Source organism: Erigeron canadensis, chromosome 7, assembly GCF_010389155.1.
Source record: "Erigeron canadensis isolate Cc75 chromosome 7, C_canadensis_v1, whole genome shotgun sequence".
NCBI lineage: Eukaryota > Viridiplantae > Streptophyta > Magnoliopsida > Asterales > Asteraceae > Erigeron > Erigeron canadensis.
This window is the reverse complement of record NC_057767.1, coordinates 29235639-29249499: the sequence shown is the minus strand read 5'-3', so window position 1 is coordinate 29249499 and position 13861 is coordinate 29235639. Positions and strand designations below refer to the sequence as shown.

General features: G+C 34.0%; 1 protein-coding gene across 3 annotated transcripts; it reads right to left on the bottom strand.

Moving 5' to 3' along the window:
• Positions 1-803: 803 nt before the first annotated feature.
• On the bottom strand, positions 804-11542 carry LOC122608733 (methyl-CpG-binding domain-containing protein 7-like). 3 transcript variants are annotated; one of them, XR_006325312.1, is made up of 9 exons: positions 11354-11542; positions 8897-9004; positions 6716-6979; positions 6564-6602; positions 5696-5842; positions 4206-4370; positions 3526-3754; positions 2889-2955; positions 804-1231 (listed from the first exon to the last, which is right to left on the bottom strand). XR_006325312.1 is itself a non-coding variant. In XM_043781828.1 (8 exons), the coding sequence occupies exons 1-7, from the start codon at positions 11483-11485 to the stop codon at positions 3530-3532; spliced, it is 1080 nt and encodes a 359-aa protein (XP_043637763.1). In that variant the 5' UTR covers positions 11486-11542; the 3' UTR covers positions 2703-2955; positions 3526-3529. The 3 variants fall into 3 exon arrangements, 1 of the variants encoding a protein (XP_043637763.1); XR_006325311.1 differs by lacking the exon at positions 804-1231 and adding an exon at positions 1947-2109; XM_043781828.1 differs by lacking the exon at positions 804-1231 and having other exon boundaries at positions 2703-2955.
• Positions 11543-13861: the final 2319 nt, after the last annotated feature.

Below are 13861 nucleotides of genomic sequence, written 5' to 3'. Positions count from 1 at the left end.
TTTCCACTTTTTAGCTCCGGAACGCCCGGAACATTGCCCCGAGGGGCGTTCTGGAGAGAGAAAATGGATGGGGGGGTGAGAAAATGGACGGGTGAAATGAAAGAGAGGAAGGAATCTTTCATGAGGCCCACATGCAAAAAACATCTCCTTTTGTCTACTTTTTCTTGTCCTTTTTATATATAATATTAATACTCGTATTAAGTTAAATTATGGGTCTCTATGAGAAGCCCTAAAGGAAAGCCTTACTCCCATAAAAAGTATGGAACACCCCTTGATGACTAGGCTGACACATGTCGCAAGACGCCCCTATGAGAAACCCTAAAAGAAAACCTTGCTTCTCATAGTCTTACATGCGTTGTAGGTGTGTATGTGCAATGTACGACTACCGAAATGTATTTCAGGTTGTTGATTATAGAGACACGGCTAAAAGTGATATTTGTAGAGATGGGGTTATAATGATTTCTGGTTTTGAGAATTTCACATTTTTATATGTTGAGAATTTCAAATTGTTTGTATCAATTTGAATCTGAGTTGACTAATTCATTTAACATTAGATTTTGTTAGAAATATTCAATACAAGTGTAAGATAATAAAATTCATGAATCTTGAGTCACTGATCAAATACTTTATTACTCGTACGTAGTATAATATAGATAAGGAAAATTAGTAATTGTTAGGCTTTTTTTATTTAAAAAAAAAATAGATAACGGCATATAAATATCAATCACTCTAAGGTCAGATAAATATTATAAGATTGTTTTCAACATCATACTATATTTTGTAGTTGTCAATCACTCTCGATCTAAGTCATCATGTTGCGCTGATCACGCTTTTTATACATAACTAGATTATGAATACATATTAACACATATACTAATAAGATAATTATTGTGTCTGTGATAATTTGTCAGATGTTGTACACTTGTACTAAACGATGATCAGCTTTTAAAAAGTTTTGATTACAAAAAGAAGTTAATTCGATTATCCTCAATCTTATAAGGCTTGACTAAGCTTAATGGATGTCTTTGCGGCATCATTTTCTTAGCGTCTAATTGTTGTGGGTCTAGAAAGGAAGCCTTTCCTAGATACGTTCGTGTCTGATGTTCGAACATGGCCTTTCACAAACGTGTTCATTGGTCCTTAGTAAACAGTTGCTCATTTCAAAGAGATGTTAAGAGTAGTTCGACGGAACCAAACATTTTTGCTAGTAACTCATCACACGCGAACGAACCTGTCAACATGATTGTCACCCAAAAAAATAACTTATAGACCAGTGACAGTTGATTTGATTGTATTGCATATGTGCTTGTAATACACATGGGTCATCAATGTATAACAAATACAGCAATATGCATAATAGTATACAATAATACGTTATGCTGACTTGGTTATATTTATTGTTAATATCACTTTTTTTAACAGGAATAGTTCAAAGACCCCACAGTGACATTCAATTAGACAATATGCGAAACTCGAATCACGATTCATGACCCTCGATACCATTCCTAAGGGAACCCCTTAGGGATATTATTCTGAATTGGTATTATGATATTATCTATACTTCTATATTATATAATAAAAGAAATAGTCTCCCATGTTAAAAGTTACATGGGGCGAAATGTCTAAACTACCCTCCCCATGAAAAACAACCTTAAATCCAAAACATGACAAACCATCAAAACTCTTTTCTTTGCACACACGGGCTCCCTTACATGATTTCACACACACCATTCACACACAAGCCTGATATCCGCTGCAACGCGCGGGTACCATGCTAGTAAATTATAAAATAGACATTAGAAGGCTAGAACTAATACAATATGTAATATCTAGCATCTAATACATCACCACTAATCCTAAGATTCCTTCTTCTCTAAGTGGAAAGATCAAGTAAAAAGGGATCAATTAAGTTTCTTTTAAGAATTGACCATAGAAAAGCAATTAAATGAGTAGGTAAGTTAAGCTTTATTCTAAAGTTAACCATCCACATTTGACGTTAAAAATCAGATGTAACATGTCAATTTAACACACACTACTGTACAAGTACAACATCATCTATGGATTCACTCTAAACTGCAACCCACCACGAATTTAGCAGCAGATTCAAGCCTTAGCATCACAAATCAACACAAAAAACAAGGATCAGTTCACTGCGTCAATTGAAGCCATAAAGGGCGAAAGTCACCATGGATTCAACACTTAAAACTATATATACTTAATTCAACAGTAAAACTAAAGGTGGCACTTTAAATCTATATACATGGAAATGTGTTGATTCATGTACTTTAATTATAACGGGCCATACATTTCAAATGTAAAAAAATCAACTAGAAATGAAATGGGTCGAAATGGGTTGAAAAGGTTGAACAGGTTAAAGTCGCCCAACGAGTACTCATATGCATATAACGTCACGTATTAACTTATAGTCATACAGAGTATTCAATTATTCAAATAATAACGATTTTGTAATCACATTTATTACATAAATAATTTACAGAACACAAAAGTTGTTGGAATCTGTTTCAACCTGCACATTATATTGACCCATTTAGGCCCATACCCTTATGACATGTTAGCTAACCTGCCTGAACCGCCCACTCTGCCATCTCTAAGTAAAATATCTATTTCTGGGAATAATTTGTTTTTTTATGACCTTTGAATTCCAGCCAGAGTTTTCCCATTGATGAAAGAAATCCAAATAGTTGCTTTTAATGTTTAATCATATTATATAATGATGATGACGTAGATGACAATGATATCAAGGAAACAATCTCATGTGCTTTCCACATAAAGATATGACAAAGCTAAGTAAACATGCGACAAATTGAATCAAAGGAAGCATAACACCTGCCCGATTGAAAAGCCTAGATGAAGAGCACAGGACTTACCTGTCAACACAAGAGAATCCATTCGGAAGATATTATACGTAACATAGTCTCAGCTTCAGAACCAAACCTGAAATGCAAGACATATGATCAACATTTGAGGACAGTGATTATTTTCAAACATGTTTTCTTGAATAAATAAAACATGGAAAGCAGTTCAGATAAGATGAACATGAGAAAAACTTCCAACCACTGACCACGTTAGTTTCACAATTAGTAAAATAACCCTTGTGCGGCCACATATCCTTTTGGGAGAGGCTTACCCGGTTTGAGTTTGTACAGCAGTGGACTGACCTTGCGGTTTAGTTGGCCAGAGGTCAAACACAATACTAACCAAACAAAGGAAATAATAGAGGTGGCAGCATGGATGGTTCGATCAGGTTAGATAAACTTCTCAGTGTCGGTCGGTTGGGATGATTAGAAACACTTTCTGTTCAAATTTTTTGATGTTTTTTTGTGAATAATTAGTGTTTCAAATATAATTCAAAAATGTTATATCAGCTCTATAATACGGTAAATTTAGGAGTTCTTAATCATGAAAAATCCTTCAGGCCACTTTCAACCCATCTGACAAGTATTGAATCTACCTATTGTAAGTAGATGGGTCAAAAATGGTGACATGCTCGCAAGAGTCAAATACCTTGTTACCCAGAAAGTGGAGTAATATTTTTGGTGTTGATGGCCATCATAAATGCGTTTCTCCATTGTTGCTTCACAGAATCTACAACTAACGTCTCATCCGCAAAAGCATTCCAAGTGTCTGCTCTACCAGCTATAACCCAATTGACTCTGTCTGGAGGACTGGCACTCGTTGACGATTTCTCTTTTCTAGACAAGTTTGTCTTCCATGAATTGTATGAGCCGCAATTCTAAGATAAGACAAGATAGCAATAGTCAGCAGATCTGGCAAAGATAGCAAGTCTGTGGCTAGGTGACGGGCCAATATGAGTAAGTTATTATAATGGTCAGAATGTCAGATGGCTCAGATCGAGTTGACCGCAAGCACTTTTTATTGAAACTTTATTACATAATTTGAAAACGGTTGGTGAGTTGAATATGATGAATAATAACAGCATTTTCAATAATTAAGGATATTTTAACATATGCAGTGAAATACACATCAGATGACTTTTTAGTGTTAACCCATTTGAGCCATTTCTTTATTAGCTATCTTTCTTTTTAATTTTACTCATCTAACACTATAAAGATAAAGCATCACCCGGATAGAACCGTTCATAAATAAACGGATAAAAATTAACTTCTATAGCAGTAAAGCAACGGTAAAATACAAGATAATAACATAAGTTAATTGAACTCGACCTTTATACAACTGCTCAATTTGAAAGCCTTGGAAAGAGGTAGATTGTTTTCTTTGATTTCTTCTAGTACGACTGATAATGGTGAATTATCTTCCAGGTATGCTAGGTATCTCTGAACTGCTAGCAAGGATCGGAACTTCTGTCCAGTCCCAGGCTCATGGTAAATCTGCACAACATGTGGTAAAAGTCTGGCCATTTTGGTTGTGAATTTAACAACAAAAAACGAAAATTACAACGCATGTGAATAAATCCTCATCAAATTTAAATCAACATAATTGTGAAAAGAACTGTTCGATTTCCCCTACTGACCCTAACAGATACCAAAAACTGATAGATGGAAAACTTGAAAATATTTAACACAAGAAATTTTTAGTTTTTGTCTGTATATATATGAATAAATGCTACCCTTATTACTTTATTAAAACTTGTGATGGATAGCTGACCAGTCCCATGACCAACATGAGAATAGGTAAACCGCATACTGCAATGGTTAAAGAAACATGGGACTAGGATTTAACCCCTGACCTCTAGTTTTAGGCTACTGACTACATGGGTTTACATTATTTATTAAGCCTAGACAGCAGGTTTTGTACATGATGAAATCAGGGCCATATAGTTTTATCTTTTAATTATTAAATGTTGCAATTTTCAGTTTGTTACTATTACTTGGGTTTAGTTTATTTATTTTTTCATCCCAAACAACAGAATTTCTTATTGCATTGGGTGTTAAGACTTAAGACATGAATCTATGAGCCAACAGGTTAAAACAGGGGCACAATTAACTTACGTTTTATTTCTTTTCTTTATTTATTGTTACATGCATACAGATTTATAGTAGAGTCAGATATCGAGAATTTGAGACTCATTCTAGCAACGAAGGTGTACGGGAACCCAAAAGAAAGAATTCTACCATATAATTCGACCTTCTCTGTCTGTCTTGTACATCAACCTATTTCTTTTCCTTTGATGACTACATTGAGATTGGTATTCGGTTGGCTTTATGATGTTAGAAAATGAATAAACTATTTTGAGTTGATGAAGAACGAAGACTACATTAGACCATAAGAAGCTAATGAAAAACAAAAAAATCTGTAAGCAGAAAGATATTAAAAAAAAGGGCATCAATTTGAATAACTGAATATGATTTCAGGAAACATCTGACTCTTTTTTTGGGGGATATAAGAAAATTTGGATATACAAAAGCTGCAGTTTTTCTTTCATTTCCTTCTTTTCTGTATGTACGAAGGTGAGAGACGTTTAGGATATAACTAGGCAAATTTCAAAACTTATTCCATAATTTGGTAATCACTAATAAGTTACAAAACATACTCCATACATATTATAAAATTACAGGCAATTTTCAGCTGGTTTTTTAATGTGTAAAAGATTATGTTTGATATAATATGATTAGAGGATATGGTATATGGCCAATAAAATTCAGAAAAAAACAAAGATTTATAAGATATGTTTGTTATGGAAATAGAATGCTACCTTATCAACATAGTTTCCAGATCTACGAGGTGCCTCCTCCACAACCCAACCTTCAGGAAGTTTGAAGGACGATCGAGACGAAACACTAGTAGGAGACACAATAGCCAACTGATTTTGACTATCTTTATCCTCTTCCAAATCTAATCTCTGTGATGATAATACCATGCACAATAGCCTCACATTAGATTTTATATCCAAAATATTGTAGAGAATGTATGTGTATTGGAGGTGGCCAATCGGGAATGTCTAGTGTAGGAAAGAATAAGCAACAGAAATATGAGGTGGCAAAATGATTGGGGCGGGGGTACATAATGGGTCAAAACAGGTTTAGATAATTCAGGTAGTTTTTTGTACATCACAAAAAGGAATGTGTCGCAATGACCCGAAAAACTGTGTCCAAAAAATTAAAATTTTGATATATAACTTAGTCAAATATGGTTACTGAAATTATACAACCACAATAGTAATCTATTCTCCGAATAAACTGATCAGAAGATTTTATGCTTCAACTCAAGAATACACTTTGGGGGGCTTTCAAGCCAATCAACCCATTTGGTCCCTTTCCTCTTAAGTTATTATGAATATCCATTTGACTTGTTAGAGTTGCAACAAAACCAAATTAACCCATCTATAATATGGCTAGAAATTGCAACCTCTAAAAGAAACCAAAAGACATGTTAGTTTTGTAAGAATGAAACAGATAGGACCGCCCCATTTCCATTCAACTCAAAATAATGAAAAGGTAAGGAGCAGACACACGTTGAACATTGATACAAGAAAAGAAAAAGTAAGAAAATATGCATGTTATCAGAAGTTATTTCACTCAAGATTAGCCAATAGTTGCAAAGACTGAAGGTTTCAAGCTAACCTTATCACTGGCTACAATCATATCCTGACTGCCTGAATTCTGCAAAATGAAAATGATGATTATTAACATAAGTTCTTGTACACAAGTTTAAGAATCTACAAGACATCCTGATACAAACATCACCGTACAAACAAATCATCTATGGAGCTCACCTTCACAAGATGACGATAATTTAGCCTCTTGGCCCTTGCTTTTCTGGGTGTTACTTCTTCAGTATTGTTGCTATCAACCTTTTCATCACACTGACGGTTTAGCCTTTTGGCCCTTGCTTTTCTAGGTGTAATTTCTTCAATAATGCCTCCCTCAATATTTTTACGATAATCCCTGATGTCTAGAGGTATAGTTCCTAAGGTAATGTATCTCTCAACAGCTCTAAGGGATCGGAAATATCGTCCTGTTACTGGATCACGGTAATACTGCACGACAGTATTAAAACTATTTAGCGCTCGCTATAATACAAATTGAACTACTTCTATGATTCTACATGGGGGATTTTTCTAATTTAAAGGATTATGTATAAATAAGAAAAAAGAGGGGGGAGAAGTACTAATACTGAAGGGAAAAATGGCACATGGCAGATGGTATATCTAAAACAATTATTCGTGAGCAGCGTCCCCAGCATGCAAGGAACAGAGCAGATCATGATACTATAAACTAATGATCTGATATAACCCATTTTCCATTTGAAAAGGTCGTGATATAGTACAGTTTCACTGATTGTGATTAAACCCAAGATCCAACTAATTTAAGTAGATGCATTAGCCTTTTTAAGTTGCACAAGATGATCAATTAAAATACTTAATACAATGAGCGATCAAAATAAAATATGTTTATAATTGCAGAATACATGTTACAGAATATTTTGTATTCAAACTTCTTGTTTATAGACTACTAAACTATGTAAATGTATTTTTGTGTATACTTTTACAAAACTTATTCTTAGAAGGCTATTTATGTTTTTACTTTTTAGTTTAACTTAGCCTAATGGGTAATTCATTTGTATCAATACAATGAATAATTTTTCAATTCTCTCTCTAGATTTTGTTATGGTAACAGAACTAAATTGGTTCTTTCTTCTTCCTTCTCATTTTCAAGCCTCATTTCAATCCACGTCTTTCAATATTTTCAACTTTCGTAATTCATTTCCCATTCCAATTCTATATTACTCGAATTCTGTTTCAATTCAAGTTCCATTTTTTTTATTTTGTGATTCTGGTTCATTGATTCATGGGAATGGTTCACGATGGTTTATTGATCCGATTTCAAGTTTGATTTTTGCATGTTGTTACAAAGATTCCAGAATTTTGGGAGATGGATACGACAGTTCTGGCATGCTAGTTCGCTAGTATTCATGGTTTGCTAGTTCGGTACTTGTTCTCAACTTTACTAATTCGCTATTTCCATTTCGTACATGGTTCTGCACTGTATCAATCTGTCAAGTTCCACTGTTTACTCTGTCATATATTCGAGTTCAGTACTTTGTCCCATACGCGAGTTTGGTACTTTGTTATATATACGAGTTCGGTACTCTAGCATCTTCCTGTTCGCTAACTTAATTTCCTGTTCGGTACTATTCTTGTGTTCGGTAGTAGTTCGGGTTTCTAGCGAGTTCGTTACTTATCATCAATACTTTTAAAAAAAGTCAAACATAAATACGGAGTACTTCTTTTAACTCAAACCCTAACATATTTTCATTGTTTTCTTAGTTTTTTTTATAGGAAAGTGGTACCATAATAGTATGTATATTTTTCCTAGCTATCTCAGGACGACTGGATGATAAAAGAATGTGATTGCGTATTTGTGTGATGTTAGGCTCGAAGTTGAAGCTTTTAACAATGTATATTGGAAATGATTTTTGGATATTAACCTCTTTTTTTATTAGATGAATGTTTAATATTAGAATCATAACTAGGAATTAGGTGATGGATATTTGTAATAATGTATCTGAATTCTGATACTTATAATTATATGTTTGTTCATTTGTGTTTGTTCGTTTGTATTCATTTATTTATGTTCATGAAAATTGGTCATGAACACAAACAAACGTACATGAGTAGGCCGATCTTCTTAATGAACAAACATGAACACAACTTTATGTCCGTTTATCCATTCGTGAACCGTTCGATAAGTTAAACAAACGAACATGAACGAAGTCTTGTTCGTTCGGTTTGTTTACTGGCCTAATTCTAAGCATCGGCACTTTAGATTGAGATATATAAAAAACTATCTATTGCATCCTAGAATGTATAGCATTGTTTCAACTACAACAAATTAACAACTTTCACTATCTTGTGACACTATATTAAATAAAGTTAAAAAACAATTTAAATTACCTTGTCAGCCATAATTCCAGACGTAGTATTCTTACGAGGTACCGTTTTCACATACCAACCTTCGGGCAGAGTAAACTTTGATACGCTTAGTGTATTTGTGGGAGACGCCTGCAATAACCCTTAGCATTATCATTTGTAGACCTTGTAGTATTTCCCTTTTCTTTTGTAAGAGCAAGGTATTATAATACAGATAATGGGGCAAAAAATTTTGTTGACAAAGTTTGGCAAATGCAGTTTTCTAGATAGCATATAGAAAAACCCCATATTGCATATAACTAAATGCTAAATAATCTAAAGGCATATGGTTGATCAGTCTCAAGTGTAGCCTTTATTGTTGGTCCAAAATTTTACCATATTTCTAACTCAAAACAACACAACACCATATGACAATAAATTAACAAAGAACTTACTTGCAACCCATTTAGAGGATTCGTGAAAAGACAGAGAATACTAACACTATGAAATGATACAAGTTCATGAAAATACAAAAAACAATGCGTAGTAGCTTTTCTTATGGGCAACCACGGTGGCCGGTGTACGGCTGACTAATCCACAAGGTTTGAGTCCGCCGCCACACAAACTAGAACTGGGTAAAACTCTCACGAAGAGAGACTGGCGTGGCCAATTGGACTCAAAAGTCTAGGTTCAAGTGTTCAACCCCTTCTAAAACCTTTTTATTAATGCATATTGTAGTATCTTCTTATATGTTAATCATATTTGCTCATTCTATCATTATATATGCACCTAAAAGTGGCTAAAACCAAGATTATAAACAAATAAGTGAGAAAAGACAGTTTGTTACTCTAATCACAATATGCTAATTATAACAATAAGTTTTCAGAAAGTGAGCATAGAATATATTAGCATTATTTTGGCCTATAAAGTCAAAATTCCAATACCTAGAATGTATAACGTGCAAACAGAATACATCTTTTATCACTAGATTCACCATATATCATGTTTCTTACAAGTTGTTATTTGCTATTCGTAAATACACAGTGGTACACATAGATAAATTTGGTAGTTTACCAGAATGTCAAAAAACTTGCTACAGAGTTCAAAGGAGGAAATGACAATAAAGTTAAAAATTTTATTTGCAAAGTTTGGTCCCATATCTTTTACGTTAGGATCCATGCCTAATCTATATCAAAAAAAAAAAAAAAACTTGTGTTTTTAGTTTTTTTAGTTTTTACCGTATCTACTTGTGGAGGTTGAACTTTTTTTTTTTTTTTGAACAGCAATTTATTAAATAAAATTAGTAACAGGTTGAAAATCATTCAACCGTTAGCAAAAGAAATTCAAAGTTACATGACTAGGAGTGGATTTTGAAGCCACTCGTTCCATGATATACTACATTTTACAACGACTCGAATACCAAATATAAGAATAAGAAACTATAGAATCAAAAAGGGAACCTTTCCTAAACTTTCCTGGTGACCATATGTGGGATTTGTTCAAATCTGCTTGTTGAGAACCATTATCAACTTGAGAAAGGAATATAAAACCACCAAAAAACTTTGCATTCAATATATACTATTTAAATGTCAAATTGGGTTAACGCAATTAAAAAAAAACATTTTCAACATATTCTGGTTTCTCTCGAGTTAATGCAATCAAGAAAATATCTAATACGGTGGTCAGATCAGTTTAAACTACAAACAGTTATGCAGTACACAATATAAAACTGGAATTTCATGACACTCAAGACTTAACATTTTTCTGCATGTATCTAGGGACACAAATGCTTTTCTTCATTAAACCAATTTTTCAAGATAGAATGAGAAGCAAATAGAAAAAAGTGTTAACCATGTCAAAAGTATCTAACTTTACCCAAAAATCTATTTCATACTTCAAAACCCAGTATCTTCATCACTCCAACTTCCAACTTCCAACTATTTCTAATTTATGCATCATGCTTCTTAATTTCTTATAACTGATGACACGGAACCATTTTTAACACCACGTCAACAAAGCAATGGCACCCGACGCTTATAAGAGCCTCAAAATTCAAAATGTGACAAGTTGTTACCGCTTAAACACCATTTGCAATGCCCAAAAGCCCGAAGTAATAGACTTTAGAACTTATTTTTATGTCTCAAACTTCTTACACTTAAACTAAGTCACAAAATACATACAATTCCAATCATTCAAATTCCAGAACATGCAATCAAATTTATCAAACTAAATAACATACATTACATTTTCGCGTAAAACTTAACTTTTGTTATATAAAAAAAAACCCAAATTTAAAAAAAAAAAAATTTGAAACTTGAAACAAAAAATAATTAGTCTTTAAACCTAAATCAAACACTAAAAACACACAATGTATTCCAAATAATCAATAAATTTACACAATTTAGTCATAATAATAATGTTTTGGTGAAATGCATTGAACAATTAGGCCATATGTATAGAGATAAAATAAAAAAGAATATGTATGTATATATGTATATATACTGTGTTGACGCCATGAGAGCCAAATGAAGATGAAGGAGGAATGGAATGAGAAATTGGGGTGACGTCAGCGATGAAGGGAACAATTTGACGGTGGCGGGCGTAATCATCGGCGTCGGTGACCGGATCTTCCATTTTCTATTTGGCACCACCGTCGTTATTTGCCGGTAGTTGTAGTCAAATACCTTTATTTTTGGGTTTGTCAAACATATGGAACGTCTCGGTAACAATTTTCTTAATTTTTTTTATAATTTTTTGGTTTATACAACTAATTCTTTTATAAATTTTATAAATTTTTTGGTTTATACAACTAATTCTTTTATAATTTTTCTTTAACTTTTTTGATTATTTTTCTAAACTATTTGTCTTATTTAACCATCATATTTTAGAAATTTTATTTTTTTAACTATTGTATTACTGGGAATTAAGAAAAAGAAAACAAAATCTTGTCAATAAAATATAACTCGACATTTTTTTAGATTATGTTGGTGAGTTGACACAATTATAATTTAAAACACGTATTCATTTCTAGCCATCATGTACACCTGGATTGGAAAACAAGAATAAAATTTTGTCGACCAAGATATGATATGATACTTTTAACTTGTGAGGAACATTCAATTAAAGCAATGGGTTCACATAAGTATGCTTTGGAAAATGTAAGGCTCGAGTTTAAATCTAGTTATCGATTTTTATTGGACTTTTTTATGCCAGATGTAGGGATGGGCATTTGGACCGAAACTCATGACCCGGCCCAGAACCGGCCCGAACCGACCCGCCCTAAACACTAATGAGCCGGGTCGCAGGTGACGTTTTTAGTGCATTCGCGGGTCACAAGTTGGAAGGGTCTGGTGAAGCCAAATACCGAAAAATTGTGAAGGAAACCCATGACCCTAACCGACCCGATCCGGCCTTCACGGGTCGGGTCACGGTTCCATTTTTCATGCTTTCGTTGGTCGCGGGTCAGGTCGGGTTTTGTCGGGTCGGGTTTCAGCCCGTGCACATCCCTAGCCAGATGTGTCGCATAGAGTCATCTTTGAGAAAACAAAGTGTAACATTCGTAAATTTTGACCTTAATTGACTTGTAATTAAACGTAATTAAGTGAGAACGACTTTGTGAATGTATATGAATTATTGAACGTTTTGACATGTTTTAACATAACGTTGGGTTTAAATGTGTTTACAAGTTTGTTTTGGCGTTTAAATGATTAACGAATAGCTATTTGTCGAAATTAGCGGAGCGGGGCCTCAAAAATGAGACCCCATGACCGACCTCTCTCTTCCCTCAACACACACTCTTCTCTTCTCTTTTCCTTATCCTTTTTTTTATCCTCCCTCTCTCCCCCATATCATTCATTCTCCTTCTTCTTCATTTACCAAAATGCTCCACCATAAATTGATCATGAATCCTTGCAAATATTGTGTTGTTAGTGTTAAATTAACTAAACTTCTTAGCAATAATAACCTACATCATCAAAGTCCAAGATTTTCCCAAGTTTCAAGTGTTCATCCAAGGTTTTAAAACCCTAAATTTCGGATTTGAGGTTCTAGGCCAAATTGGTAAGTGATTCATAACTCAAAACGTTCCTTTTACATTGTAGGTTACTTCCTTATTGTCAATCTAAACGTTTGGTGGTCCATATTGGTGAAATTTATGCGTTTTAGCTTAAAAACGTGTTTTTAATCAAATCGTTAGAAATTGGAAGTGGGTTTGTGAATTGGTGTGTTTTTATGTCATGGTTATACTTGAATTTGGTTATGTTAAAGTCTGATAACCGGATTTGGCTTCTAAGGTTGTCGATTTTTAGGTCAAAACCCGTTTTCTTGTTTTTCGTAATCTGCGGACGATGTTGATGAATTGACGGATGATCCGTTTTCAGCACATCATCCGGCGGATCATCTGCCAGATCGTCCGCCAATCCTCTGTCCTCCCTTAGCGTTTTCGTTCGGTTATCGGTCAACTTTCAATGATCCAAAGCTTGTTTATTAGTCTTATATCATCATTTTAAGGTCAACAAAATTGTTAAAACACATTTCTAAAAGCTTTGATTTTCAAGTCAAATTTTGGTGCTAAGTCATCGAACCGAATTTAACTAAAACCTTTCCCCTTGTCGCTTAAACGTTCTTGAATCACTTTTAAAGTATCTTTGGGGGATTGTGGCATAGTTTAGCTAGCTAGACTTTATCGATTGAGGATACCTTGCGATGATAAATTGTTGATTTAATAGGTTGTGATCGTTGTGCTCCCCGCTCACCCGTTTAAGCTCATTCTAGTGACTTCTAAAGGCCAAGGTGAGTTTCGTAAACCCCCCTACTCAATTGAGATTCGGGCTGAAAAGTGTACGTGCTTGTTATTGTCGCTTAATCGATTGATTGATTGTTTGATTAACGTATTGACTTGTTGCTCGGTTACTTATGCTTCCGTTTATGAATACTTGTTGTGGTTTGGGTAGTTGTACATACATGGAAGACGGTTATACTTTCAATGAATAGGAGATGTGGTGGGAAGGC

What these genes read in the sequence shown, in the direction of transcription:
- LOC122608733 (XM_043781828.1), bottom strand. Translation starts at nt 11,485, where the DNA reads ATGGAAGATCCGGTCACCGACGCCGATGATTACGCCCGCCACCGTCAA. An exon ending in CTGGAATTATGGCTGACAAG is followed by an intron (nt 6,980 to 8,896) that starts GTAATTTAAATT and finishes ACTGTCGTGCAG; the next exon opens with TATTACCGTGATCCAGTAAC. An exon ending in AATTGAGCAGTTGTATAAAG is followed by an intron (nt 3,755 to 4,205) that starts GTCGAGTTCAAT and finishes GTCTTATCTTAG; the next exon opens with AATTGCGGCTCATACAATTC.